General features: G+C 49.5%; 9 protein-coding genes across 9 annotated transcripts; 4 read left to right on the top strand and 5 right to left on the bottom strand.

Moving 5' to 3' along the window:
* Positions 1–164: 164 nt before the first annotated feature.
* Positions 165–2,630, bottom strand: COCMIDRAFT_25939 (uncharacterized protein; the record flags this gene model as incomplete). Its single annotated transcript, XM_007689317.1, has 5 exons — positions 165–962; positions 1,011–1,268; positions 1,323–2,189; positions 2,346–2,374; positions 2,531–2,630. The coding sequence occupies 5 exons, from the start codon at positions 2,628–2,630 to the stop codon at positions 165–167; spliced, it is 2,052 nt and encodes a 683-aa protein (XP_007687507.1).
* A 1,681-nt stretch (positions 2,631–4,311) lies between these two features.
* On the top strand, positions 4,312–6,215 carry COCMIDRAFT_25938 (uncharacterized protein; the record flags this gene model as incomplete). The annotated part of the gene is made up of 2 exons (XM_007689316.1): positions 4,312–4,601; positions 4,661–6,215. The coding sequence occupies 2 exons, from the start codon at positions 4,312–4,314 to the stop codon at positions 6,213–6,215; spliced, it is 1,845 nt and encodes a 614-aa protein (XP_007687506.1).
* Positions 6,216–6,528: 313 nt separating this feature from the next.
* Positions 6,529–7,670, bottom strand: COCMIDRAFT_25937 (carbohydrate esterase family 5 protein; the record flags this gene model as incomplete). Its single annotated transcript, XM_007689315.1, has 2 exons — positions 6,529–7,085; positions 7,157–7,670. 2 exons carry the CDS (start codon positions 7,668–7,670, stop codon positions 6,529–6,531), a joined length of 1,071 nt encoding a protein of 356 aa, XP_007687505.1.
* A 2,402-nt stretch (positions 7,671–10,072) lies between these two features.
* COCMIDRAFT_4900 (uncharacterized protein) lies at positions 10,073–11,595 on the bottom strand (the record flags this gene model as incomplete). Its single annotated transcript, XM_007689308.1, has 2 exons — positions 10,073–11,298; positions 11,346–11,595. 2 exons carry the CDS (start codon positions 11,593–11,595, stop codon positions 10,073–10,075), a joined length of 1,476 nt encoding a protein of 491 aa, XP_007687498.1.
* A 1,591-nt stretch (positions 11,596–13,186) lies between these two features.
* On the top strand, positions 13,187–15,239 carry COCMIDRAFT_94090 (uncharacterized protein; the record flags this gene model as incomplete). The annotated part of the gene is made up of 2 exons (XM_007689347.1): positions 13,187–13,258; positions 13,338–15,239. 2 exons carry the CDS (start codon positions 13,187–13,189, stop codon positions 15,237–15,239), a joined length of 1,974 nt encoding a protein of 657 aa, XP_007687537.1.
* A 1,201-nt stretch (positions 15,240–16,440) lies between these two features.
* COCMIDRAFT_94102 (uncharacterized protein) lies at positions 16,441–17,099 on the bottom strand (the record flags this gene model as incomplete). The annotated part of the gene is made up of 2 exons (XM_007689346.1): positions 16,441–16,962; positions 17,046–17,099. 2 exons carry the CDS (start codon positions 17,097–17,099, stop codon positions 16,441–16,443), a joined length of 576 nt encoding a protein of 191 aa, XP_007687536.1.
* A 523-nt stretch (positions 17,100–17,622) lies between these two features.
* On the top strand, positions 17,623–19,656 carry COCMIDRAFT_4897 (uncharacterized protein; the record flags this gene model as incomplete). The annotated part of the gene is made up of 1 exon (XM_007689307.1): positions 17,623–19,656. The coding sequence occupies one exon, from the start codon at positions 17,623–17,625 to the stop codon at positions 19,654–19,656; it is 2,034 nt and encodes a 677-aa protein (XP_007687497.1).
* A 444-nt stretch (positions 19,657–20,100) lies between these two features.
* COCMIDRAFT_94104 (uncharacterized protein) lies at positions 20,101–21,729 on the top strand (the record flags this gene model as incomplete). Its single annotated transcript, XM_007689345.1, has 5 exons — positions 20,101–20,259; positions 20,314–20,424; positions 20,471–21,088; positions 21,139–21,455; positions 21,516–21,729. The coding sequence occupies 5 exons, from the start codon at positions 20,101–20,103 to the stop codon at positions 21,727–21,729; spliced, it is 1,419 nt and encodes a 472-aa protein (XP_007687535.1).
* Positions 21,730–22,428: 699 nt separating this feature from the next.
* On the bottom strand, positions 22,429–27,092 carry COCMIDRAFT_25932 (carbohydrate-binding module family 35 protein; the record flags this gene model as incomplete). The annotated part of the gene is made up of 6 exons (XM_007689314.1): positions 22,429–25,059; positions 25,107–25,171; positions 25,221–25,258; positions 25,399–26,247; positions 26,293–26,601; positions 26,653–27,092. The coding sequence occupies 6 exons, from the start codon at positions 27,090–27,092 to the stop codon at positions 22,429–22,431; spliced, it is 4,332 nt and encodes a 1,443-aa protein (XP_007687504.1).
* Positions 27,093–27,504: the final 412 nt, after the last annotated feature.

Below are 27,504 nucleotides of genomic sequence, written 5' to 3'. Positions count from 1 at the left end.
CAAGCATTTGGGTATCAATACAAACAACGTGATACAAAACCTTTAAACTCCAGATACCAAGAACACCTCAGTTGCCAAAAAAGAAGACGCCCCTTTTCCTTATCCACTCCCAGAAACACAATTTTGACTCACTTCTTCAACGCGCCAGAATTCCAACCATTATATCAAAACCACAAAACACCATGACCGGCCTCACTTCCATTAGACGTGTGACCATTACCGACCGCAAAGTCCTTCCCGCTACCAGTAGACTGCTTGGATGATGGAGTAACTTGCGATGAACGGATCTGAGGGCACGAGGCTTTGTACGGGATCAAATCTGAAATATTCGCAGGAACATCTTTACCTTCAATCACTCCTTCAATCACCGGCAGAATAGCTTCAAAATCGGCCAAGACACGCTTTGCATACGGCTGGCTGTATGCGAGGTCGTTGAGCAGAGCCAGCACATGTCGGAAAGAGTCAATGTCAGTTTGGTTCCTCGGAGAACCATTGCGCCCTAGGAGCGAGCACAGAACTAAGAGAGCATTGGATAACGAGGTAATCATGGAGTGGCGAAGGCTGAAGGGACTTCGTGAATCTTGTGCAAACACAGCCATTCGAGTGACAGTGCTTCCTGCCAAATGACTGAAATGAGCTGCATGACTGTCGTTGTATTGCAGAGATGTGATGACTGGACGGAAGCCCCAGAGGACCAAGTCTGTCTTCTTCTGAACCAAAAAGGCTTTTACTGGCGACTCAACACCAGATCCTGTTTGTGTATAAGGAACGCGCAATTCGGGAAGGTCATGGTCGAGGAACTGGGTGATTTGTGCATCAATGGCTTCTTGAGCTTGGCCATTGGAGCTGCGTCCTTCCATGGAACAGTCGACGTAACGTGCCCAGAGTATCATGTAATGTAGGTACTGATTCATGAAGATTCGTGGGTCTTGTTCCAGATCAAGTTGCATTGTGAGCATTGCCTGAAGGTAATTAGAATTTTGGGCCAGATTGATACTACTTGAACTTACCCGACTGAATAACTCCATAGGCAGCTCGACCTGGATATCAGTTTCATGAATGCTGTATGGTCTTCCACATGCTAATGATATGAAGCGGTCTGCAATGAAGACGTTCCAGAATACACATATGCGTTCATATGCTTGTTGCGTCGTGATATCGGTCCATGTAGACTGTTGGTGGAGAGAGTGTTGAAAGACAAGCCGACCGACGATTCCAATGCTACTGTAGGCGGGACCAGGCATGTCAACGAACGTGTAGTACAAAGCCTATTTATGTCAGTTGGTTTCCAGCATGGCTATTGAGACAAACATCGGACTTACTTGAAAAAGCACACACTGGATCAGTGTCAGGTCACCGTTGCCGCTGACCAACGACTTCTTATCCAGGAGGTCGTCAGCTAGTTCTGACCACTGCCAGCCTGCAGGTTTACTAGCATCAAGCGGCGAAACATTCAGTAGTGTATCGCAGCAGGCAAAGACAATATAGTTGAGGGCAAGAAAGTGACGTTCCTCAGACTGGATGGAAGCATTAGCTAACATGTGTTCGCCGCGACTACGAAAGTCTGTCTCGTCTATGCAGGGGTGAGACAGATGTATATCTGTGAAAAAGGATGTCAGGTACTGTTGATATTCGGCCGGGCTAGGGAACGACATGGCCCGTCCATCCAGATGGACGAGATGAGGAGCTTCGACGATAAAGGAGGATTCGGGGCCGGACATGGTGGACGACGTCGGGTTCGAGGGCTCTTGGGAGAAGAGGGCTGACTGGCCCATGAAAACGAGAGCTGGATTGATGGGATCCAGTGGTGGAATAGGAAATGCAGCAACATCACTCCCTCGAAAGCCGTCGCTGGTACCGTCATCTCGTTCTACGCTGCCCATGGGCGTCATGGTCAAGCCACGGTCGCGCATCAGAGCCTCCATCATAGCCTCGACACGGGCCATGCGCGCCTCCATTGTCATGCCACGGGCGCTGGCATCACTCGTCCGGCGCCCTGTCTCATCTTGTGGCAGCAGATTACGGCGCGAGTTACTGCTGCCATTGCCGCTGGTAGTCGACGACTGTGCCTGGAGGGAGGGAGTTGGGCGACTGAGATGCTGAAGGGCCTCGGCTGCCGTCTGGTCTTCGGAAAAGAAACACCGTTTGCCGTTATCGACACATCGCTGGCAAGGGTTTTCGCCGGAGCACTGGAGAATAGTCAGATCATGTGCGAAGGAGCTCCTGCGGTAAAGCCATCAGTCGCGAAAGAGGTCGTCTCGCGCCAGCCAAGCTTGTGAAGCACTCGGAAATGGAGCCGAAGATGCACAACCATAACAAAGATACGAGCAACGGCCAAGACGTACCTTGAGCTTCGACCGTCTGCACAATACGCCTACAAGTGACTGTTAGCTGACAATTCTCAACATGCACCCGTTGTGTTGCTGCCATGCGCGTGCTGTATTGAGCGGCTACGGAACCATCGGAATGCAGCATGTGAAGCTCCAAGGATGCCGGGAGAGGCTTAACAGAGCCCAAAGGCGCGACGTACAAGCTTTGGGCGCGTATTTTTGGCGGACCTTCTTGCGCTTGGGTGACGACGACCTCCGTTCCATGTCCATATGTTGTATTGGTGACGGATGGCTGTTCATGGCGCGACGACGAGGTTGGAAGAAGGAATGCGCTCCCCGAAGCTATTTCGGAACGCAACCGGGATTGGCTTCACTAGCGTCATTCTGCTTGTCTCGGATGCAGCCACTTCAGCTCAGCAGAAACGCCTCATCAAAGGCATTGTTGGTATCGGATGCAATCGTAACTGAAGGATATACTGGATGGCTTAGGTATGTGAGATTAAAATCCCCTATGTATGCAGAAGACGTCATCTAGCCGTCTACCGAAACAGAACCCTCGTCGGGACAGTACAGGCACATGGTATGGACAGGGTGCATATAAATATAGCGGTTATAGTCTACTCTAGGATGCACAATCAACTTACTTTGCCCAAACAATCCGAGGCGAGCTCGTAGGAATAGGGCTGGTTGCCCTTTGTATGTTCACCATGACTTGGGTGAGGATAAGCAGAAGTGACGATACCAAACAGCCTGTCCATATCCAAATACCACAACAGCATAGACAAAAGGTTGAGAACACAATGTCAGCGCCTGCGTCTAGAAACGTCAAAATGCACTGCTGTCATACAGTCGTCAATGTCGTGCACTGCAAAGTATGGAGGTACCATATGCATCCTCACATCAGACTGCCCGACTTTTGACGTCAATCATCGCCTAACCCCACATACCAATGGACATGCGCATATTTTGGATTCGTGCTGTATTACAGCGGTGGTGAACGGAGTACATGCTACGGGGATCGGCTATCGAAGCCGCGTCATGTAGCATACGATGTAGCAACAAGCAGTTAAAGCCCCGACTCTGCTCGTATACTATGTACGTAAGCTCAACCTTTGTGTCGGGCTACAGTCTCCCAGTTGTTCCATCGTAATCGCTAGTAATAAACAAGAATGCAATGGTTCAACGAGACCTCGCCTGGCATTGGGTCGGAAGGATCAAGTCCTAGCTACTGTTACCCAACGCCTGCATGGACCCGCATGTCGAACGCACCATATTCCTATCGCATGCAATCAGCCCACCCATTTCACCATGTCGAGTCCGCCACCACAACACGAGGTGGATTGGGGGCAGATTTACATTGGTGTACAACAGTCGTGAAAAGCTGTACCGTGGGTGGAGTACCTAACGAGAATCAACTTTGGCATCGGCAGCTCCGTGGCTGGTGAATGCACACCACAAGCTATTCTATAACACCAAGCTGTTCCAAGTCTTCATCTCCGCCACATTGACTGCCCCACAAGGTAACCGGGTGAATGTCGCGGGTTTCCATCAGATAATGATTAGATGGAAAATTTTCATCTGATAACCCGCGCGTCCCCATGTGCACCTCTCATTGGCCAGCTGCTCCGGCCGGTACCGGGGGAGTGATCAAGATAAGATTTCCTCACTGGCTGGGCCGGGCTTCGGTGAGCTTAAACCCGGACATTCACCTCCCAAGGGCAAGGTTAAGCTTCACTTGCATGCAACTAACTGCTTGAATCCATGTTCGCTCTCACACCAGTTACTCTTCCTGTGCGTGGCCTGAGGCTACTCATCCATGACCCGCCAATGTTATCCACCCAGAGGCAAGGTTCATCTGTGGACCCCGTGGAGCGCTGCTGGCTATATGATGAGCCTGCAGCTCAGGCGAATGCTTGTTTGACCAACCTTTCCTTTTCCTCAACTTTGCTCTAGGTGTGCATTTGCACCATCAATTGCCAAGATGGGATTCAACTTCAAGGGACTGACCAGCAGTGCTATCCTCTCTGCAAACACTTCACACAACACTGACAACAGGGATATTGCCGATGTCCCGGCTTCCGTTCAGGGTCATACCAGCATGGAGGCTGCTCGTCCTGATGAGAAGCTGGGTACTCCGAGGGGATCTTCGCTAAGCCGGAATTCCGACGAGGAATTGAACAAGGTCGATACCACCGCTGAGCAGGGTGTACAGGCAGTTCAGGCAGCCTCCCTTGTCTGGAAGAAGAGGGACTTGATCCTCGCATACGTCTTGTACGTTTACACTGCTAGCACCATGGCCATCACAACTAGACCCCACTAACTTATCCTAGCATGTGGTTCATCCAGTTCTTCACTGCTTACGTATCAAGCACCTCGAGCACCCTCTCGCCCTATGTTACTAGTAGCTTCAATGAACACTCCCTGACAGCCTTGACTACTGTCATTTCCTCCATCGTCAGCGGTATCTGGAAGCTCCCCTACGCCAAGATCCTCAACATCTGGGGCCGACCCTTCGGCTTGTCCCTGGGTGTCTTCATCTATGTAATCGGCCTTATCCTAATGGCAAGCTGCAACAACGTAAAAGCCTACTGCGCCGCCCAGACCTTCTTCTATGTCGGTTCCAACAGCATCAACTTCTCCATCACAGTCTTCATCGCCGACACTTCCAAGCTGAAGAACCGAGGTCTCTTCATCGCATACGCTTCCTCTCCTTGGCTCATTACCACTTGGATCTACGGATACGGTATCAACGGTATCAAGGCTAAGGGCGGTATCGGATGGCGTTGGGCTTTTGGCATCTTCGCCATCCTTGCTCCTATCGTCGTGTCCCCTCTTATCGCCCTCTTCGTCATCTACGAGGGGAAAGCACGTCGCCAAGGCCTCATCACTCCACGCCCAAGCCGCGGAAACTTTACCCAAACTGTACACTACTACCTCCGCGAATTTGACGCCATAGGTCTCTTGATCCTAGCTGCTGGGCTCTCGCTTTTCCTCCTAGCTTTCAACATCTACTCATACCAGGCCGAAGGCTGGAAGTCACCCTTGATCATCTGCTTCATCGTCTTCGGAGCGCTACTTGTTGTTGCCTTTGGCATGTGGGAAAAGTACGGGGCTACAGTCACGTTTATCCCATGGCCGCTGCTCAAGAACCGCACTGTCATCTTCACCTACACAATGGCTGCCTCGTTGTACATCGGCTGGTACTGCTGGGACTCGTACTTTTACTCGCTGCTCGTCGTCCTCTTCAACCAGACCAAAGTCCACGCTACCTGGATTGCGAATATCTACACAATGGGCAGCTGCTTCATCTGCATTCTGTACGGTGTGGCGCTGAGGTATTACGGCAAACTGAAGATTTACTCCATGTTCTTTGGTGTGCCCCTGACTATACTGGGTGTTGGTCTGATGATCAAGTTCCGCCAGCCTGACGAGAACATTGGATACATCGTCATGTGTATGATCTTCATCGCTTTTGGTGGCGGTGTGTTGGTTATCTCGGAGCAGACGACACTCATGGCTGTATCCAAGCAGCAGGATTTCCCTGCGCTCCTTGCCGTCGAGGCAATGATTATCGCCATTGGAAGTGCAATTGGATCTACCATTGCCGGCGCAATCTGGACCGGTGTATTCCCTGTTCGTCTCCAGGCCAATCTACCCGCAGATGCCATGAAGAACTTCAAGAACATCTATGGCGATATGGATGTTCAGGCTAGTTACCCGGTTGGCAGCCCGACTCGCGATGCTATCAACCTCAGCTACGGCCAGACACAACGGTACATGCTTATCGCTGCGGTGTGCGTCTACTGCGTCACTTTGTTCAGTACTGCTCTGTGGGAGAACGTCGATGTGAGGACAATGAAGCAGCGAACTATTGGTCTGTTGTAAACAGTGTTCACTTTCAGTCTCATGTATATATTTGAATGAAACTGTATATTCCGGGTTCTAAGGGATTGAAAAAAGATTAGAAATAGTCATACAAATCATATATACAAAAATAATTTAATAAGTTTCCAAGTCTTTCGAAGTAAAATATTCCGCGGTGACAATAAAAAAAACGCCGTTATCTCCATGCAATTTTCCTCTTTCTTTCCTTTCCTTGAATGAGGGGAAAATGCAAGGTGTGTATGTATATGCAGGGTATAAATGCAAAAGGGAGATGCCGGAGAGGGTTGGTATGAAGATAGTAAGCCCAGTCAAACTAGACCAACATTACAACCACCGCCCCCAACACGGTCAAATACCCCAGCACACCCCTCACCGCACCCGCCGCAGCATTCGCAACACCAGTCTGTTGAGCCGCAGCCACTCCGTCAGTAACACTCGGCAAAACCGCACTCGCAAGCTCCGCCGCCGACGTGGACGCCCCCGTCTGAATCGGTTTCGCCGGCACAACACTCTGCGTCGACGACGCCGCCTGTGTCGACGAGGGCGCCGCCTGCACAACAACGGGCTTGCTGGGTCGAACACTCACATCACCGGTACTCGCCTTGGCCATGCCGGCAACCCACTTGATCACTTCGGCGTTGTGCTTGACAAAGTAGTTGAGGTGCTCGGTTACGTCTTCCGGCTCGGAGCCGACCGCGCAGATGGGGTCGCTGTAGTGGCAGTAGTCGAGCAGGACATCGGAATATTGTGTTAGGTTTGCGAGTTGAGCGGGTGTGCGCGCGCGGGTGCCGTCGAAGTCTTTGCCGCCGCCGACAGTGAAGTTTTGGTTGCGGGAGCGGGAGACGGCGCCGAAGGTTACTGCTGCGACGACTGTTTTTTTTGGTAGCGTTAGCTAACATTGTAAATGTTTTATGTTTTTTGGGGGGGAAGGGGATCATTACCATTCGCACCAGGAGCAACACTAGCATCCAAACCCGGATTATCACCTTGCTCGCATTCAAATGTCGGCCCGCCGCCTCCCCCCAGCATATCCTGCGCTACGGAGCCTCCCTGCGAGAACCCCAGCACAATCAACTTGCTCTCTGGACATTTCTCGCTGTATGCCCGCATCTGCTGCTGTCCGTTCTTCGCGCCTTTGGTAGCGGAATCGCACCATGACGTCTTTGACCATGCGGAGCTCTTTGCGGGGTATTCGACGTCCTCGTATCCGCACTTAGCGGTGCCGCCAATCGCGCTGCAGACTTGTTGCGTTAGGTTACCCAGACGCCCGGGATATGGTTCATCGGAACCGCGCACGACGAAGATATGGAAGGGTTTGCAGGCGTCAGAATTAAAGGCGAGGATCGAAGTCGTGTTGCAGTAGACTTCGGGGTATGGTGCGTCGCAGCGTTTTTGGGCGAGGACGAGGCTGCTGCCGCTGAGGGCGAGGAGGGTTGAGGCAAGACCGAGTCTCATGATTGCCGATTGTGTTGTTTGTAGGTATTATGGATTATGTTGGTAACAACTCTTTTTCTTCTTCTCTTTCTTTGTTTCTTTCTGGTGATAGTAGAAGGGGAAAAACGAGTGACGATGGCTTGCTTTACTGAGCAAACACTCACACAACCTTTGGACTATACCACCACACAGCAAAAAAAAAGGTCGAGATCGGAGATGCAGGGCCGCAACAAAGTACCGAACCAACTCTTTCTCTCAAAAGAATGCAGGGTAGAAGAAAAAAAGAAAAGAAAAGGAAGTAGTATCAAAAGAACGAACGAAGGACTAGTAGAGTCTGTCCTACGAGAGCAAAGGAAATCAAGTCCATGATGTATTTCACTGCCTTTGAAAACAAGGCACAGCACACGACTCACATGCATGTGCTCCACTCCTCCATCCCCCCCCGATTTCCTTTCCTCTCTAGCCCTTTGATTTCCACGCCCACATGTTGGCATATTCAAGGCGGCTGCCCCCAATTGTTGGCTGGCAGTGTCCTTGTCTAGCCCGATTGGGTAAAGGGTAATGTCGCCAACACGGCATGACGGCACGACGCCAAGCATGTACCCGCCACAAAAACAGCCACACTAGGACTTGTTCATGCACCGTGTCTTGTATCGGCTTGCGCGTTCGTCTCCATCTGATCGGCTTTTTTGGGGGTTGGAGGATTATGGGGAAAAGAAAAGGGGGAAGTTGTGAGGATGGTGACGCCGGTTGCTCTGTGAGTAGGAGTAAGTCGAGAATGTTGAGTGAAAGTGCGAAGAGGGCAGGTGTGGCTTGGATGGGGCTCAAACGCCACAGTTCCTTTTTTCTCTCTTTAATATCTTAGAGATTGCGAGAGGAAGTTCATGCTGGAGACGATCGGGAACGTGCATGTTCGCTCCGTACCGCGGGTGTGCAGGTGCGAATACGAGTGATTTGCTTTCAACGGCCTTCCGCGTTGCCGCCCATGGGGCTGATGGGTGGATGTGTGCCTTGCAGATGCTACTATTAGTTTGGGGTCTTGTTTGTTCCAGACCTTTGGGCGAAGCTGAATCTCCTTTTGCATCCACCTTTTGTTTGGTCTGCTCGGTATCGGGGTGCCGTCTTGGCGGGTCCTTTTTTAGATTGGAACTTTGATCCTGGAGAGAATCGGGTTGTTCGGTTCCGGGGCAGTGCTCAATGGGGGCCAGATAACCCCTGAGTATCTTGGACTGAGATGGGTCTTGCGGCGCCTGCTTGGGAAGGTCTGTTGATGTTGCTTGATTAGCTTCTCACTCTTCTCGCTCTGTTACTGCCTTTCGTCCCATTAATTGAGCGCATTCGCAGGATATTCGGCTCTTGATTACTCGCTTGGCTACCCGATGATAATGCACAACGACTCTAGGGTCGAGTGTCTGAGGTGTCCAGAATATTTCCTCTAGGGTCTCTCATTGTGATATATGGCTGTCCAGGAGATGTTCTCGGTATGAATACGAACGTAGTATACGCACGAGGCGTAGTTTTCAGATACTAATGGGTTTGCAGACTTAGGAAGAAAATGCACTCAAGATGCTTCTTTCCCATCAAGAATTTATATCCAAGAACTATCATAAGTCTTGCATCTAACAACTGTAGGACCTTTGCTGCCCTAGTTCCTATCTTTCGCAGTGATTTCCTTTACTGGCTCATCTTCGTTGCACCGCCAACTTTATGCACCGAATATCATTTCTATGCTCATCAAAGAAGACACATACTACCCAGTTGCTATCACCGAATGTTGCAATCATGTTTAGCTACAGAATTTAGTCTTGGGTTCGTCGTTCAGGTTTGATTTGCGCACGTGAAAGCTTCTCACGCATTCAACTATCTGCACACACTGTGCAGCAAACCCACCCCTGCACCGGAGAATAAGCGAGGTACCTCGACTTCGAGCAAGTATCACTCTTTCCTGATGTGAGATTTTTCTATAGACCTCATAGATAACGGACTATAGCTTCCTACAAGCACTTACATTTAGTTCTCTACAATATATCATGGCAGAATAGTTGCTATTACACCGGATACGCCTAGTACAAAAAGTGATCTAACCACATTTCTATTGTTATAATCATATCGCCAACTGAGCTGGACTTCATCTCGATCTCCGACCGTCGCGTGGACCACCTGATTGAGAACCAGGCGAATCTATGGTAGTGTTAGTAGAAAACTTGTTCGATAAACTTTTGCGATTGATCCAATTTACCATTCGGTAATATGATCTAGTGAACTTTTGACCAGTCTGCTCTAAAAGCATATCGCAATACTTTTTGGAATTTTCAAGAGCGAGATCGATAAGAAGAAAAGATAGAAGAATTCTGAAGTTACAGAGCCATCTCGTGTTTCTCTGAATAGTTTCATTCTGTTTCATTTGTGGTGTGTGTCTGGCATCAAGCGATACGAATGCAAACACCGTAGTCTATGATCATTTGCCCAACCACAACAAAGCCTCCGATTGCAGGTGCACCACACACGACCAACAGCCCGAGCCATATATAAAAGTCATTCTCGCGATGCTGGAACGGATGTACGTCCGCTAGATCCCGTTTCCGTTCGGACATACTCTTTCGTGTTGACTCTAGCTCCATGGGCTCTGTGTCCCCACGGCTAGACGGCAAGAAGTTCTCTTGCATAATGCTCCAGACTTCTCTTATTCTGTGCACCTCCTTCATCGTTACAATCTCCCAGCCTAGGGTCTCCAGATCTCTGATCATGTTCCTCCGCTTGAACTCATCTAATCCTAGTTTGTAGAGCCTTCCCCTGGGCATTTTTCCAAGCTCGTCCGCCAGTTCTTTTGCCGGTCCAAGGATTTCTTTCTTCTGGAGCTCCCATGTGTCCATATTCACCGGCAATAACGCGCCAGTTGTAATTTGCTGTATTAAGTCATTATTAGGTCTGGCTTCGGCCTCAAATTTTTCCTTCGCTGTCCTAAACTTCCCAGTGATTTTTTCAAATGCAGAAACCAGCTTTTTCAACTCTTCTTCGTACTTTTTCTGCAAGATCAGGTAGCGGCGTCTTGCGTCTAGGATATGCTTGCTTGTGTCTACGATGATGACCAAGCTGCTGCCTAATACCAGCCAGGTCATGGTCCATACCCGCTGAGGCAGCGTGCTAGAGCCACTTTGAAATGACGACATGCCTCCAATGATGGCGATTGGAGCGGCAGCGCATACCGCGGCGATGACCCAGTTGATGACGGTAGAAGCATAGAGTGAAATTCGCCTTCCCGCTGGTCCCATGTCCTTGATATCTCCGACAGTACCGTCTACGTTGTATGGATAGCGTAGGCTATTCGACCTGACGATAAATATTGTTGAATACGTAGGGCATACGAGGTTTCCGAGCAGGTTGACAACCGACATGAATATATAAGGGGTCACGGTAAGACCAAAGGACGCATACCCGTAGCGATCAATCTGGTCGCCTCGAGCTCGGTACAGAGTTACAGCCTCAAAGATAGTTTGACCAATGGAGGCAAGTATTTTTACAACATTATAGTTGCAGGAAATTTGCACAGAGTCTGCAGTGGCTTTAGATTTTGTGTACTTCGGAATAAATTTTAGAGTGTAGTCGTCATGGGGATAGTATGCACCGTGGATTTTTGTTGAACTCGGAACTTGTTGGAATATTAGCCACAATGATATTTAAGGCGCTACTACTTACCATCTCCTCGAACGTCTTTCTCCACGATCACGGCGAGCGCCCTTGCCCTTGCCGCCTTTTCCAGGTCGTTACGCCCAAAGATTGCCAAACTTTGTATTGCGCGCACTCCACGAACCACTCCCGACACAGGGAATAGTAGTGCCAGTACTGTAGCCAGTGTAACGTCTACCCATGTTTCCCCCGGAAGGGTCGTTATCGTTGCCGCGTGCGCAATGTAGTTGCCGAGGAAAAAATGATGACGTCGGACCATTTGGCCTGCCGACAGAAAAGATTCAGATCTCCGTGGTTCGAGTCGTTGGGTGACATAACGACGGTGGTGTTCGCCATTGCCAGGGAGAAGCCTAGAGACAAAAGTATTTCTAGTGATTCCTGCTGTAAGAATGCGATGGCGGGATGTAGTACACTCGACTTAGGTTGTGAGTGTGTAGAGAAGCTACGCAGCGTAGGAATTACTGAAGATTCATAACGGGGGATGAGTCGAATTTATCCCACGCAGCAACTAGGAGGGGTTGTGCTGGTTGCTGTCGTCCTTTGCGATTAGAATGCTGCAGGAAGCTAGATGAGGCAGCGAATAGCATCGCCCAAGATTCATGCAAGAACACTTCACACACGCATGTATCAGGCCACTCTCGCAAGGCTGCTGGAGATCTTCAGCTCCAATGTACTCATATAACGAGTCCCTCGCAATCTGATTAGTGTTGAACGACAGCTCTAGAATACACGACCAGTCCGCAATCGAGGAGCGGTCTAAACGACATCTTGCTTACTAGTGCGACCAGTCGTAGAGTAGTTCTCATCTATAGCTGGTCCTCTCTATAATCGCTCTCTTCATCCCAGAATTCGATAAGTAGGAGGCAAGCGGCATCGTACTCTGCACAGTATGAACACAACGCAGACGATCGCGATTTCCAAGTCTCTGCGGCGGGGGTTGCAAGGCCGCCATGGTAGTACAGTATCCCCAACAGACAATAGCATGAAGTAGGAAACTGCCTTATCAGAAGCACTCCTTGTTCACGCAAGTAAGTTTGCTCAAGTCCGCATTCCTGGACGTGTCTTCACCTGCCAACGCGGATAAATTTGGATACCACTCCTCCTTGTCGCTATAGTTCCTACAGTTCGGAGACATTCCCTTTGTCTTTAGCTATGTCCTAGAACCTCTGAACTATAGAAAAATACACTGAAATATGTTCTAACAGGAGTGTAAAGCTGTCGCAATGTTAATGTGGCCAGTAGGAAATGATCAAGAGCACGAGATTCGCGCATATCTTTCCTATCGCAAAGTTGGATCTGAGAGACATTATCTTAAAAAACAACCTCATCTTGGGTGATGGATATGTCTACTGTGTAAATGAGAGAACACACCCAGATACTAAATGATTTCCCCTCGGCGGAATGTTCGGTAGACATGGGAAATATTGAGTATCAAGTCCACTTTCCGAACTCTGATAGGTTGATGCACTTATTCAAACAAATCACCTAATTTGACAATACAACTTCTAATTCACTCTAGATCATTCTGGCGGAACAAAGACAACCTTGCATTGTGCTCCAAACAGGTTTCATACACGCAAACGCGCGCTTTTGACTTCCTAGACACTGTGAGCCATCCCTACCAATTAATCTTCTATACTTTGTCAACTCAGAAATTGCCCTCTCAAACCACTTTACACCATCTTTGTGCGAATCAAAATCTCAAGCCATGTATTTAGCTCAAAATTTACACTATCAACCACCCCTATTACGTTTCAAAGTTCCATTCTCAAAAAAGGATACACATCTTCTCTTCACTCACTACTTCACCATCACAAACAGATCAATTACTTCGATCCCAAGACTCCATCATGGAACAAATTGTGGATGCCGTCCGTACGAACGCCGATCGCCTGACTGGTATGTTCAAACCTAAGGAGCAGGTAAAGCGTAGAAACAGCGTTATAGAAGTATGCACCAACCTCTCCTAACATTGTAGATCTTAGCTAATCATTCTTTTAGGCATTATTCGCGCAACATGCAGAGATATTCGCAAAGATGGACTTGGATGAAAATGGTATGCCTAAGTCCGATGAGACCGAGCCTGCTGTTGCTAGGTTTGCTGTTATTGATAAGCCGGCTGTGACCAGCAGTTATGTGGCTGCTCCTGTTGTTGCCTCTGCTGTACCAACTTATTTTGTAGTCACTACACCTCCTGTGGCTTTCCCTACCGTGGATTTCGCTTTCGTGGATTTCCCTACGGTAACAGAACCCACTGCGGCAGCCTCTACTATGACTGTCCCTGCTGTAACCACCGGAAATATCACGGATACGAACTATTCTCAAATGGCAAAATGGCGGGATGACAAGGAGATTGTCGTCTTGGAGAAGGAAAGCAAGCTCAAGACAGCAAAGCGTCGAGATTTACAACAGCAACAACGACAAATGTTAGTCACCAAGAATCGTATAGAAAATCATAGAGCGCAGAGGGCTCAGGGCTTTCGCGTTCGTGGACCAGAAGATGAGACTGAAGCTTCGCATCCCCAACCCGTGGATTCGCCGGCTCCCGATCTGAGACCTAGCCAAGACATGTCCTTTTATGAAAATCAAACATATAAAGAGAGCCATGATTATGTTCAGGAACAGTTGACACATGTTCTTGGTGCAGAGCGAATGAATTTTCAGATACTCCCCTCAGGCCACAATCCCATTGATCCTGTCATCGCCGAATACAACCAGCAAAAAATCACAAATAGTATACTCGACCAGTGGGAAGCCCACAAGGTTGAGATGCGTCGGCGGGAAGAAGAGCGGAAGCGCCAAGCTCATGAAGAAGAGGTTAGGAGGTTCAAGATACAGACTCTCCTCGATCACTACCGCCAACTTTACATTAACCGTTTGGAGCAGCTAGCTCTCTATGGTCGTGATCTCGTAAAGGGTATCGGATACATTGAAGCTGCTTTGATGGCTGGTGGCCTTTATGAGGCGGCCAACATCATGCAGGACATGACCCATCAGGTCCTTCTTCCTATCCATACCCTGCTCCAGAAATGCGACAAAGAGATACCACTGGAAGAGGTGGGCGCTGAAAAGTTGAAAAGTGCATGGCCAATGGAGGGTCTTGTGGCAGTATTCGAGTATCTGCGGGGCGAGCCTCATCTTCCGCCTGAGGCTATTGACATGATGCAGGGGATTCAGGTCATTTGCAAAGCGCTCGACAATCCGACACCTTTCCAGGACCCACTTGCTCCCAAGCCGGTTTTTAACGATGCTTGCAAACCGACTTTCAACAACAACTCGAATTGGCAGTACACTCCACATCCAATTGTCCCTGCAGTGAAGCCCTCTGCCTCTGAAGGCATTTCAGTACTTGGCGCTGCATCAGCACCTGCTGGCAGCGGCTTCTCCAAGCTTCTTGCAGCGACTGCTCATAGTATCAAGCAAGAACAAAATAGAGAGCCCTGCTCTACAGGTAGCGGCTTCGCAAAGCTCCTTGCTACTACCACTGAGAAGGCGAATAGCGCCCAAGAAGCGAGTTCTGATAGTGCTCCGAACGTCTCTCCGAATATCATCCCCAAGACTAGCCCATCACCAGCTCACGCAGCCCGAACAGCAGTACTACAATACATCGCCACCGAAAACCTCTATTTCGAAAGCGAAGTCCAAGACCTGATTAGAAACAACACTGTCATGGGCACCCACCGCCGCCAGGCCTCCGAATGCCTCAAGGAGCTGATTGGGCTAGCCAACGGCGAAGAAGGTTTTCTCGGAGACATGGATGCCGGCAATTATAGGATGCAAATCGAGAAGTGTGTTACCAAGATTAATACTCTGCCGACCAACCCGCGAATGAACAGGGATACACAGGCGCTCAAAAAGTTGTGCGGAATCGCTTTGAAGCTTTGGAGTGTGCATGCGAAGTAAATGTGGGAGCGGGATTTCTTGATCTTCCAGTCAGGTACGTTTGCGAAGACGGCTGAGGGAGTTCGAGCCGTTTTTGAGTAGTCAGATTTTGTCTAGGCGTTGGCTGGGTCTATCCCTTTCCTTGGCGATCTTGATGACTTTTTTACTTTTTGGCTGGATCGTATTGGTATTTTGCCACTAATTGGGAATGAACGGATTGTCACATATTGTTTTACATTTATCAGTGGCGTGTTGGCATCTCATGTTGGTGATCAAGTGACCTAAAGGATTGTTCTCGCATACTCTTGCGATGTTGCATCTTATTGACATGTTGACACAAAATTGTTCACAGCGCCCTTGCATTGCAACCATGTCTTCCGGCCGGGGATTCCGGTATAGATTAAACTACCGGCAGAGGCTCGGCACCGGACCGGTCCCTTTACAACCATATTCGGTTTTCCTGAATCGTGTTGTGAAGATAGATGAAAATGTAAGACCTATTGTAATGTCAGTGTGCCAGTGGAATGTTCTGGTCTATCTCGCCCTTGCCACCAAATAAAAAATAGGTCCTTTTCCAACCTTGGACGCGATTCGTATCATGCTCGCAGGATACACAACACGAGTCGAGCCCGACCAACATTTCCAGCCCACGTTACATTTTACCCACGACCGAAAAGCAAGTCATTGTGTAGTGGCCAATCGGGCCTTGCTTAAATGATTGCAACAATGTCACGTCGGCCACTCCATCGGACTACAAGTGGCCGAGAAGGAGGGCCACGTATCTTGGCTCCGTCGCCACAATGCGCGCAAAAGAGGTGAATTGGCCGGTCCCAACAACGCCATTGTGGAGTTTATTTGACCCATGTGCCCCGCCCCCAGGGACATGGGAAACGCTAAGGGATCCGCCAAGCGAGCACATTTTGGGGAGGAGGGTAGAGTTCTGGTCCGGCACTGTTCCCGGTAGTGCGTATATGCTTATGCTCGTCACACTTGAGTGGACAAAAAAAGCCCAAGACAACGTATCTGGCAAGCCCATTTTGAGGTTTTTACACTTTCCATGACCCAAAGTTCATCATGGGACATGAATTGGGTGTGATTTCCATGTTCTTGGATCTCCATAGTGGCCAAAGTTGTAAACTAGTTCATTTGCTATCCATCGCTATCATCAAAAAAGGGTATCTTTCAATCACTCCACGCTCCACATTGCCCGAACCCCACTTTTCTACGCACAGCAGCCCGTGGGCCCAGCCGCACTAATCGACGCATGTCTCTCCTCTTTCTGTTCTGGCGTGTTGTACGGTATCCTGACCACGAGCCAATCGCACAAGAACTTGCCCAATCCAGCGCCCAGAACAATGGAGATGAAAATGTAGCCGTTGAAGTGCATAACCAACAACATGACAATGTAGGCCAGACCGAGCGTGACGCCGTGGATTATGGAGCGAATGAGTTGTTGCAATGCGGTTGCACGGAAGGTCGCGTGTTGAAGTCCGAGAGTGGACGTGGGGCCGTCGCAGCAGTTGGCGGGCATGGCGGCCGCTAGTGCCGCCTGCTGGGCGTGGAGTTGTCGCTGGAATTGGCGCAGGAGAAAGGCATCGTATTCGTGGCTAACGCGGCGCAGGAATTCGAGACAGACGACGAGAAGAACCGCGCCCACGCAGCTGGCGGCCATCATGCCGTTGTTGGTGATGTGCCATGAGGAGGAGAGAAAGCATGCGTCCTCGACGCGCCAGTTCCACAACATCTGGGAAATGTTAGCATTTTGCATTTTTCTACTATCATCTTTCTTTTTGCGCATTTGTAACTTTAAAGATGGATTTTACATACCTCAGTGACGCAAGTTTTGTTGCCGGCCATGCCGGACATTCCGTGGGACATCATGATGGGCGATGCGCAAAGGGTGTAGAATCTCGCACGGCGAAAGTTGAGACTGAAAAACGTGAATTCGCAAAGAAACGGTGCGAGGGAATCCTAAGGATTGAATAGAGGCTTTAGCAACTTGCCTTGGACGCTAATCCGCAGAGCCAGACCCAGCGGGTGATGCGATATTCATAGGGTCCTTGATCCAGCCATGTTCGATCCACAGGGTCGTCGTCTGGTCCCGTCTTGGGCTCAACCTTTGCAGATAGTCTCCCGAAACTGTGGGGTTATTTGCTCAAATGCTCTCGCACTAGCGACATACCCATGCCTTTAAGACGGCTCTAAACATCTTGTCTTCATCTAGAAGCTTGGCTTCGTGCTCGAATTACCGATAAAACATGCTCACTATCTACCGCCTCCGGTTCGTCACAATTATATAGGTATAACCATTCCACCGACTCTCCGGAGACAGCAAAGAGCCTCACACAATCTTTGCATCCGCTGTTTGTCTGTCGCCTTTCCTCATCCCAGCGCGCCAGCAAACATGGACGTCAACATGCTGGCTCCGCGCCATATCCAAAATATAAGCGCGGCATCGTCCATCGAACACCATTGGGGATATGCCGACCGCGCGGTTCCTTGCACCAACGTGCCAGACGATTGTACCTATCTCGACATCGTCTACCACGCCCATGACCTCTCCATGCTTTACAGCGGTATCATGTGGTCCGTTATTGGCGGTATCCTTGTGATCTGGGGTGTTGGACGACACTTTGCGCGTTCGCAACCCTCGGGTGTACAGCTCCCGGCCGAAGTGGGAGAAGGAGTACCACAAAAACCCAGCGCACTCGAACGACTTCAAAAAGCAATTGCATCATATTCGCGACAATACCTCCTCCCAGATGCCGCCAGGCCGATTTTTGGTCGAGTTACTCGCACTCAGGTCTTGACTCTCACTGTCTTGAGCGGTTACCTTATTGTCTTCTCTTTCGTCGGCATGATCTACAACCACTGGCACACTCCCGCGAAAAAAATTTCTGGCGTCACCAATCCTCCTGGTCTTACACAAACTCGCAGTTCTCTCGGTCCTTGGTCTGATCGCGTTGGCGTTTTGGCGTATGCTCTCACACCTTTGTCAATTATGCTTGCGAGCCGTGAGTCTATTCTGTCGCTTGTTACCGGCCTGCCATACCAAAGCTTCAACTTCCTACATCGCTGGCTCGGATACATCATCTTCCTCCAATCATCCCTTCACACCATCGGCTGGTGCATCGTCGAGATTCGCCTTTACCAGCCCCAGCCATATGTTGCTAAGGCCTGGATTGTGCAGGAATACATGATTTGGGGTTTGGTTGCGATGATCCTCTTGACACTGCTAGTCTTGCTCTCCACACCATGGGGAATCAAACTCACCGGTTACGAATTCTTCCGCAAGGCCCACTATGTTCTGGCTATGATTTACATCGGAGCATGCTGGGGCCACTGGCAGCAGCTTAAGGTCTTCCTCTTGCCTGGACTCATTGTCTGGTTCATCGATCGTGGTATCCGACTTGCCAGGTCGGCTCTGTTACACTACAACTTCCTACCTTCCGGTCACATGGGTTTCCGCTCAGCTTCCTCGACTGTCTCTCTCTTCAAGGACGAGGTCAATGGCGATATTGTGCGCTTGGACTTCGACCACCCTCAAGACGCTTGGTCCGTCGGTCAGCATTTCTACCTTACCTTCCCTGATAGCAGCATCTGGCAAAGTCATCCGTTCACTCCAGTCAGTCTCCCTGTCTTTGGTGCCGACAGCCAGAGGCACTCTTACATTTTCCGCGCAAGGAATGGCGAGACCAAGAAGATTGCCCAGCTAGCTATGAAGCGCATTGCTCACGTCAAGGATCACGAGGAGTCCCACGAAGGATTGATGGCAGATGCCCGCATTTCGGTTGTCATGACTGGTCCATATGGCGAGCGTACGATGAGCAGCCTCGCCCCTAACGCCAACATCCTCTGTATTGCTGGCGGAACTGGTATCGCATACGTTATCCCGGTTCTTCTCGATCTCGCCTCCCAACAGCAACACCCCGACCGTCACATGTCTCTTGTATGGGCCATCCGTCGCAGAAGCGACATCGACTGGGTCGCACCCGAACTCGCCATCTTGAAGCGCAAGTGCCGCAACCTACGCACCAGCATTCACATCTATGTCACGCGCGCTTCTGAGGAGGTAGACATTCCACCACCCGCCACATCGGAAAAGGTTGGTGCAACAGACTGCAGCAAGGAAATCAACACTGCCTCAAGCTCAAATGGTTCTACTCAGGACGCTTCTTCCGCCCTCTCCGTCCACGGTGTGTCGAAATCAGATCTCGGCCTGAACCACATCCAGGCACGACCCAACCTCGACGCAATCGTGCGCGAGTTTGTTGCTGGAACAGTGAGAGGAGGAACTGACGTATTTGCTTCTGGCCCAGGAGGTATGATTAGCGATCTCAGGCGCATCATCGCTAGCACCAACAAAGGTGGTGATGTGTGGAAGGGAGATGACAGATATGATGTACGGCTGACATGCGATGACCGCTTGGAATGGTAGTGTTTTTTTGTAGATTTTGATACCCCTAGTACAATCTTAGCGTTTTTTAGTTTGCATGATACCGGGGATTTGTATGCTTGTGATGAGGCTTTATACGATGGATTCGATGAATTCCGACGCGCTAGTGAAACCTGCTGATTAATTGCTATGCTAGTGGCCTTAGTTATGCTGGCCACGACCTTACTGCACATGAAATGCAATTTTTCTTATGACACAGAAGCATCGCATCTTTCTATTCGAATCGGATATGCTTAATGCACGTCATTGACATACTTGTCGTTTCTGAGAAGGCGCCTCTTTGCTATTTACCTCCCGGCAATAAGTCCGCTAACTCCGAACCCCACATCGTCACCATTCGTACATCCCGACCATTGATTTAGCTGACGATCTCCATCGTTCCCACGCTCACTTGTTACTCAAAGCCTTGGCGCAGTATCCGCAAAGATGACAAAACTACTTGACTTGTGCTACGATGCTCTCCTTCAGATCCTCGAGGAAATCAATCCTGAGGATTTGGCGGCTTGTGCGCAGACGTCCAAGGGCTTCAACAGCTTCATCAGGGAGAATGGGCGGATATATAAGACTCTCTATCTCAAACACTTCGTATGAAGATATCAGCAAGATTCTAGTGATCGCAGGATTCTGACTGTATATTAGGATGATCCTCGCCGGAGAAGACCGACAGCTCCAGAGCCGGCATGGGTTGAAGAACTGCAGAGGCTAGTCAGATGCCAGAAGATGCTGTTGTCAGCCGATAACGACCTTAAGGTAAGATTCGCGCTTTTTGCATCACTTCCCCATCTAACAATCGCAGCGGGAAGAGTTCACTTTCGTCGCATCAACAGTGGAAAGTCTTATCGCCACCATGTCGTATGACAACCTCGGCATTAGTCACAACAGGACCTTGATCAAGGAGCTTTTCGAAAACATCTCCCAAAATCACGATGCTTTCATGTGTCGCTCATCGCATTTCAGTCGATGTGGAACATCAACACAGAAACCAGCTGAGAATGAAGAAGACCGTCAGCTGAGCGCAAAACTGCATAGCTTATTCGGCTTCCCCAGTTCCAAGAGCTTCCCCCAATCTAAAGCTGGAGGGAAAAATGTACTATTCACTCAACCGTATGCCCGATCACGCGTATACGATTTGAGAAACTACACTGATAAGAACAAATGGGGCCCTTTCCGCAAAGATGGAAGTATGCGAGTGGACTGGGAAATGATCGAAAGCATCATGATCGTACTTGGATACAACTCATTCTTCTCCCTTCAAACGCTGAACAGCCGACTCCGGCTGCCATGGCTAGACTCCCTAGAGCGTATCATTCCAGATATGGGCGTCGATGAACCAAATTACATAGCGCTGCTACAGGAACCGGAAATCCCGCTCGATATGAAAGATCCCTACAAAGTCCAAGGAACTTGGTCCCGAGTATGCCATCCACAAACTAATAGCGTTGACAACTTACTGATGACTTTTAGGTTGTTTGCTTCCTGGATTATACCGATCTGTACCACTACAATTTCGAAACGGATGCGAGGAGAGTTCCTGCTGATCAGCCAAGAGCACCTCTTCACGTCGATGAAGCCATTCGTCACATACTCATGGATTTGCGAGTTACCGATGTTACCGCACCAGGCCCATTAGACAATCCCGAATTACCCGTGGTACATTTCAAGGGGAAATCAAGATCCATAGACGTTCAATGGGATCCTAATGCCAACTCTGGCATCCGTGGCACTGTGAGCTTGACGCCTGAGGGCGAAGTGAGGTGGCAAACGATTTCAATTTTTGAAGGGTATGTTTACATTGTTCTTGGTGCATCACTTAGCCGAGTATTACTGACGCGTGAAAGCAGTGAGGAGAGATGGCGTAGCGATGGCATTCAAGTAGGTGGATTGCGCTGTCCCCGAGGCGTTGTCGGAACGTGGTTTGACAAAGACTTTGATGTGCATGGACCTGCTGGGCCGACTGCATTCTGGAAGATCAGTGATAAGGTTCTGAATTCTGACGATGAAGATGAGGGCCTTGAGGATGATTTATTGGATGTGTTATTTTCTGGGCCGCGCTAGATGTGTACGTATGCTCAACACACAAAGCGTGCGAGACTAAACAAGTCAAGATGTCACGGCGTTACATGTATATGCATAAAATGCGAATTCAGAAATGTATTCGATTAGAGCTTTCTTTCTAGTCAATGTCATTCCATCGCGGACGGACAGTTATTAGCTAAGTTGGCAATGAAAACAACCATAGCCCAAGTACTATGGCCATAGCTTGACGGAGGTAACTCCTTACAACACCGCCGGTTCCGTTACCTAAAATTGGAGGCTTGGCTTCACCGCTATGTAATGACATCCGACTTCGTCGCCAATGGTCTTCCTAAGAGGCTCTATAAGCACTAACATACCTAAACCTATTCATAAATTCAGGGCGGTGAAATGTCATTATGGATAGCCTTGCTACGTAAACAACAGGTAAGATTATTTCTTCGATCCGTATGCGTAGATATGAACGCTCGGGTAGATATTAGATGTGTACCGAATAAAATCCTATTACACCTGGCACTATCCTTGGCATAACACTTCTTTACCCAAGACCTTCATCATTGTGTGCTAATCGGATATACATGATACCGGGTTAGGCGTTACTTATCTATTCTTAATCTAGATCAGGGTGACATAGGTTAACGTGGTAGCCCAACATGATCTAAAAGTGCAGAGGAGACAGTGTTATGTTATGATATATCTTCTAGTATGCTTAGAAAGATGTCATATCTCAACATAACTCCATTCCAGCTCATTAGCCGCGATGCCGTCTACTTGCACTTCGTGTGTCTCTCCCGGGATGACATCAAAGCCATTGTCGCTTAATCGTACGCCTTTTCTCTCGCTAAACACAAAGCCCTTTACTGGCTTTGAAGCCGATACAAAAGCCACACTCAAATCCTCATTATACTCTACCTTGATCCCTCGATCTTCAAAGGAGAGATATTTGATCGGCTCCGGCCAAGAAACGTCCGTTGCAACATATTGGCCGTCTATGTGTAGCGTCGCCTCAATAACGAAAGGGTCAGTTGCCGTGAAATCGAAATCATCCGGGTGCTTCGAAATGTCCACATGCACCATATGGATATTGATAATTTCGGTAGTCCCGTTGGCAGCGATGCGAACATCTCGCTTCAATTCCTGTCCTATCTTCGCCCCCGTCTTGATCGATACATACCTAATTCTCACACTCCCCTCCGCCTCTTTCACCGTCCCATTAGCAACCCAGACATCATACTCGACATCCCGCCACAACTTGCTCATATCAACATGTCCCGTATCTCGCTGCCATACCTCATCAGCAGGCCGCATAGTCCAACTCTTGACTTTGCGCTGCACACCAATAGCAAGAGGCTGCATAGCGCGCTTGATAGCATAATATGCCGGTTTAGGCACACGCTCGTAGTCGATCACAGCCCACGACATGGTCGGCCAGCAATCGTTAAGCTGCCAAACCAGCACACCTCCACACTTGCGACTACCGCACGATCCCCAATCACGACGCCAGGACTTGTACGCCCACGACATAGCATCCGCCTGCATGACCTGCGTTAGATGCGCGAATCCCTTCAGATCATATCTGACGCGAAAGTTCTCGGCCACATAGCTTATCAAGCGTCGCTCGTGTCCAATCGCCTTGTTGCGGAAGTCCATGGCTATGGAGCCCGGGTAGCGGTCTTCTGGCCGCGTAACCCATTTCTCGATTGTAGATATATGCGGATAGGCTTCCATGCCGAATTCGGAGACGAAACGGCCGCCTAGCTCGGGGAGGCGTTGGTATGGTTCCATTGTGCCGTGCCAGACGTTCCATTGGTGGATGTCGCCGATCGTGGGATCAACCTTTAGGACGGTGGAGCGGCCATTGCCGAAGGGGGAACTGGGGTGGTAGGGTGTGCTTGGGGATTCTTGGGATACTATTTTTGGGAGGAGATACTCGTAGATATAGCGTGCTGGGAAGTTTGTTCTGAGCCAGGACTCGGGGTCTCTGTTGTCGGGATCGTACTCGAGTCCGTAGCGCTCTACGATTTGGTAGTCTTCGTTATTTCCTGTCCAGCAGATGATGCTTGGATGCCTTCGTACTTGTTGAACGTTTTGTCTGGCTTCAGTTTCTACACTCTCCAAATATTCTGTGTGCGCTGGGTAGTTTGCACAGGCAAACATGAAGTCTTGCCATACCAGCACACCCAGCTCGTCAGCTGCATTGTACAGTGCATGGGCTTCATAGATGCCACCGCCCCATATGCGAATCATTGTTTGGTTTCCATCGGCCGCGAGCTTTACCCACGCGTGATAATCGGAAGGCGTGACACGCGTCAAAAAGGAGTCTGCGGGTATCCAGCAGGAACCGCCACAGAATACGTCAACGTTATTGATGCGGAAGTAGAAGGATTGGCCATCTTGATCTGGCTCTTGGATGAGCTCAGCGCGACGAAAGCCAAAGTCTTTCGAGGTGGAGTGAAGCCTCTGAGATTCGGACGTATCAGACTGCGCGTAAGCTTCCGCTTGGATGGTGTACATATTCTGGTTACCGTAGCCTCGCGGCCACCAGAGCTCGATGTTTTTCATGATACCAGATGCACTCGCAGTTTCACAGCGATCTCTAGACCGAAGACTTATGGTACCGCTCCATTCGATAACACTGCTCCCTTTCTTCGTAACAGTGAAAGTCAACGAATCAACGGGACCTTCCCAATCAACGGTTACTTTGATCGTAGCAGAATCCAATTCATGCGATAGATCGTAGTGGATGTCCAGATTTGACAATTCACTCGTCCACGTCTGCAGCGATATCGGTCTCCAAATCCCACATGTCATCAGTATGGGGCCCCAATCCCATCCCCAATGATACTGCGCTTTACGAACCGGGCCACGCGAGATCTCAGTTTGGTGTACAATGTAACGATGCTCTTTATGTTCCTTGACAAGTTCCAGACCCCTCTTTCGCGCTGAATGAAAGATGATTTCCAGTGCATTGTCTCGGTCTTTCAGTTTCCCTGTAGTGTCGATCCAATGCATCTCAAACATATTATCTGACTCGAGGATCAAGACGCCATTCAGATAGACGGAGGCAAATGTATCCAGTCCTTCGAATTGAAGTTTGGAAGTCACACCAGCTTTGCCATAATGTTGAGGTGCGTCGAATGTGGTAGAATATGTCCATGTCTCGTCTCCGACCCAGCGTACTGAAAGCTCGTTGAGGTCAATGAATGGATCCTTGATTTTTCCGTTCTTGACAAGGTCACGATATATCTCTGTTGGAGCATCGTGCGCGGGTAGAAAGGGGCTAGTGGAGGAGCGATCGCCTTGCTTTACCGACCAGCCTGTTGTGAGCGGCGTCGATGTATGCGGTACTAGCTGCATACTTGGTCTCGTAGTCCATGCATACAAAGCGAAGGATGTACTTTGGTGTTGATGACAGATGACGGATTGTCGGTGGCTTTTGACCCGCAGTGGCACCACCAGTTTCCTGGATGCGGGGTTCCCCATAACTCTTTCAGGACGGGATCAGCGCTCACCGTTGTGCAGGGTACGGCAACAAAAATCCCGGTTCAAACTAGGGTAAATAGATATGTTATTAGGCTTTGGAATATTTCAGTTCAACAAAAAAGCTCAAGCTACGGTCCGAATTCCACCAGTCAACGAAGGCCGCAGAGCTACTCGAGGACCTTGAAGCCAACCAAGTCCGGTGCAAACCTGTCTCCGTAGCCTCTGAACTCTACTGTGTTTGCACCACCCTCAGTGAACCCGTCAACTTCAATGTTAAGACCAAGACTCTCTTCCCAGTTTCCACCGGAGAGTGGGAAGGCCCACCTCTTCGCCTTCTTACCGTTCACAGCTACTGTCATATTTCGCGCGTTGTCACCCCAATCCCATGCTGTAGTGAACGCGTAGTCGTAGTTAACGAAGTCGACACTCAGGAGTTTCTTGCCGGCGGAAGCAACACTGACATTGGAAAAGGTCACCCCAGCGCTGCGATCGATGTATCCGACCTTTGATCCTGTTGGCAAGCAGGCGCCCTCTGCACATGATACTACTTGTGCAGGCCCAGAGAAAGATGCGTCGGCAGCTGAATGGTATGCGCCAGAACGTAGCGGAGCAGCTGCCTCCACATCGGATAGCACCCATAGGCGTAATTCGTGACCAGCAAGATCGAGAGTTTGGGAGCCAGAAACAACACCCAGGTCCTTCGCAGCCCAGACGTCGCGCGCAATGGCTGATGCAATACCAAGTGAGGCCAGATTTACTTCGACTGTCTGAGAGTCATTTCTCCAATTTGCAACCCCCAGAACTTGCCTTGAGCCTGAAAGCTCACCCAACCAGATATCCCATTCACTTTCGGTGTTACGCTGGATCAATTTTGCTGGCTTAGCAAGCGGATCCTGATCAATGGCAATAACCTCTTTGTTCGTCATGATGTCTATTGAGGATTGGCTGAGGCGCTTCGGATCAAGAGCTGCGCCCATGATCAGAGGCGACTTGTTGATCGCCCACATGCCGAAGTGAAAGCGCTCTTCTTCTTCGGAAAGTGCCCTCAGGCCAACGCTGTTTAAGTTAGATTATTTCTTGAGATCTGAACAATATACATACATCAACATATCCATGTCGGCAAAGGCACCGGTAGTGGTATGTCTAAAGTATGGCACGATCTGGTTCGTAATTCGCCAGATGCTACGCCAGGCGTTGTAGATGTCGTTGCTCATTCTCCAAGTAGTTCCAATATCGGCAGCCCATTCACCAACGTTAGTCCCAATTCCCCATTGGCAAACGTAGTATTGAATATCCCGGTTGATAGCATCCAGCTCAGCTGCCATGTGTTGGAAACGAGCGGGCGATTGGGCCTCGGCAGAGCTTGAATCAACCATGGTCGTGTTTGATGTAGAATAGCAATTGTCGTACCTGATTCATGTCAGCTATCGTTTCAGAGTGCATTGGATGATGTTATTTTACTTCAGGCTGTCTCCACCCCATTCTGCAAAGCTTTCTGCATCCAATTGTTCGAAGCCCAGACTTGCAGGCAGTGCTTCAGATCCGCACTGCAAGTAGCCAGCTCCAGAGTAGAGACCGAAATCTAGTCCAAGATCATGGAGAAAGTCACCAAGAGCCTTGCCACCAGATGGGAAGAGCGTCGTGTTCCATTGCAATCTACCGTTGGAATCTCGGTCTTTTGAATTCCAGCCGCAGTCAACCGTCACAAAGTTATAGCCAACACTTTGAAACCCAAGATCTACAAGTCCTCGAGCACTCTCGTGGATCTTCTCTTCATCGGGGAGGCAATTCCAGGTATTGTACGAGTTCCATCCCATGGGAGGTGTTGGGGAACGAACAAGCTTTGCGGCAGCCCGATGCGTGAGCAACGACGCTGCGAACAAAAGGGAAGTGACTGTCATGATGGCCTTCTGTCGTTCAAGATGCAATTGATGCGCGTCTGCGAGTAGCTAGTTCATAGGGTTTAACTAAATACCCGGTGGACAAGACTATGCATGCTGCATGGCCCGTAATGAAGCAGCATCATGGCGTCGGGCCACGGAGAAATTGACCGTGATGCGTGCAGTCTCAGTCTTGGGTTGCATCGCCCTGCTTAATCACAATAGCTTCAAGTAGCGATCATCAAAAAGACAAGAGTTTATTGCAAGGATGTAACTCCGTCTCGGGTACACGTGAGGAGAACCTGTGACTTTTATCCGGGGAGAGGATCAAAATAGGAAGTGTAGTATGGTACCCCGCGCACGCTAACGTGAAATAGCGACGTCATGCCAACCGGAACTTAAAGGGATGTATCGATGACTTTGAAAGATTCGT

This window comes from Bipolaris oryzae (genome assembly GCF_000523455.1).
Source record: "Bipolaris oryzae ATCC 44560 unplaced genomic scaffold scaffold_56, whole genome shotgun sequence".
In the NCBI taxonomy this organism is placed as follows: Eukaryota; Fungi; Ascomycota; class Dothideomycetes; order Pleosporales; family Pleosporaceae; genus Bipolaris; species Bipolaris oryzae.
The sequence above is the reverse complement of the archived record's forward strand: the minus strand, read 5'-3'. Positions and strand labels throughout refer to the sequence as shown.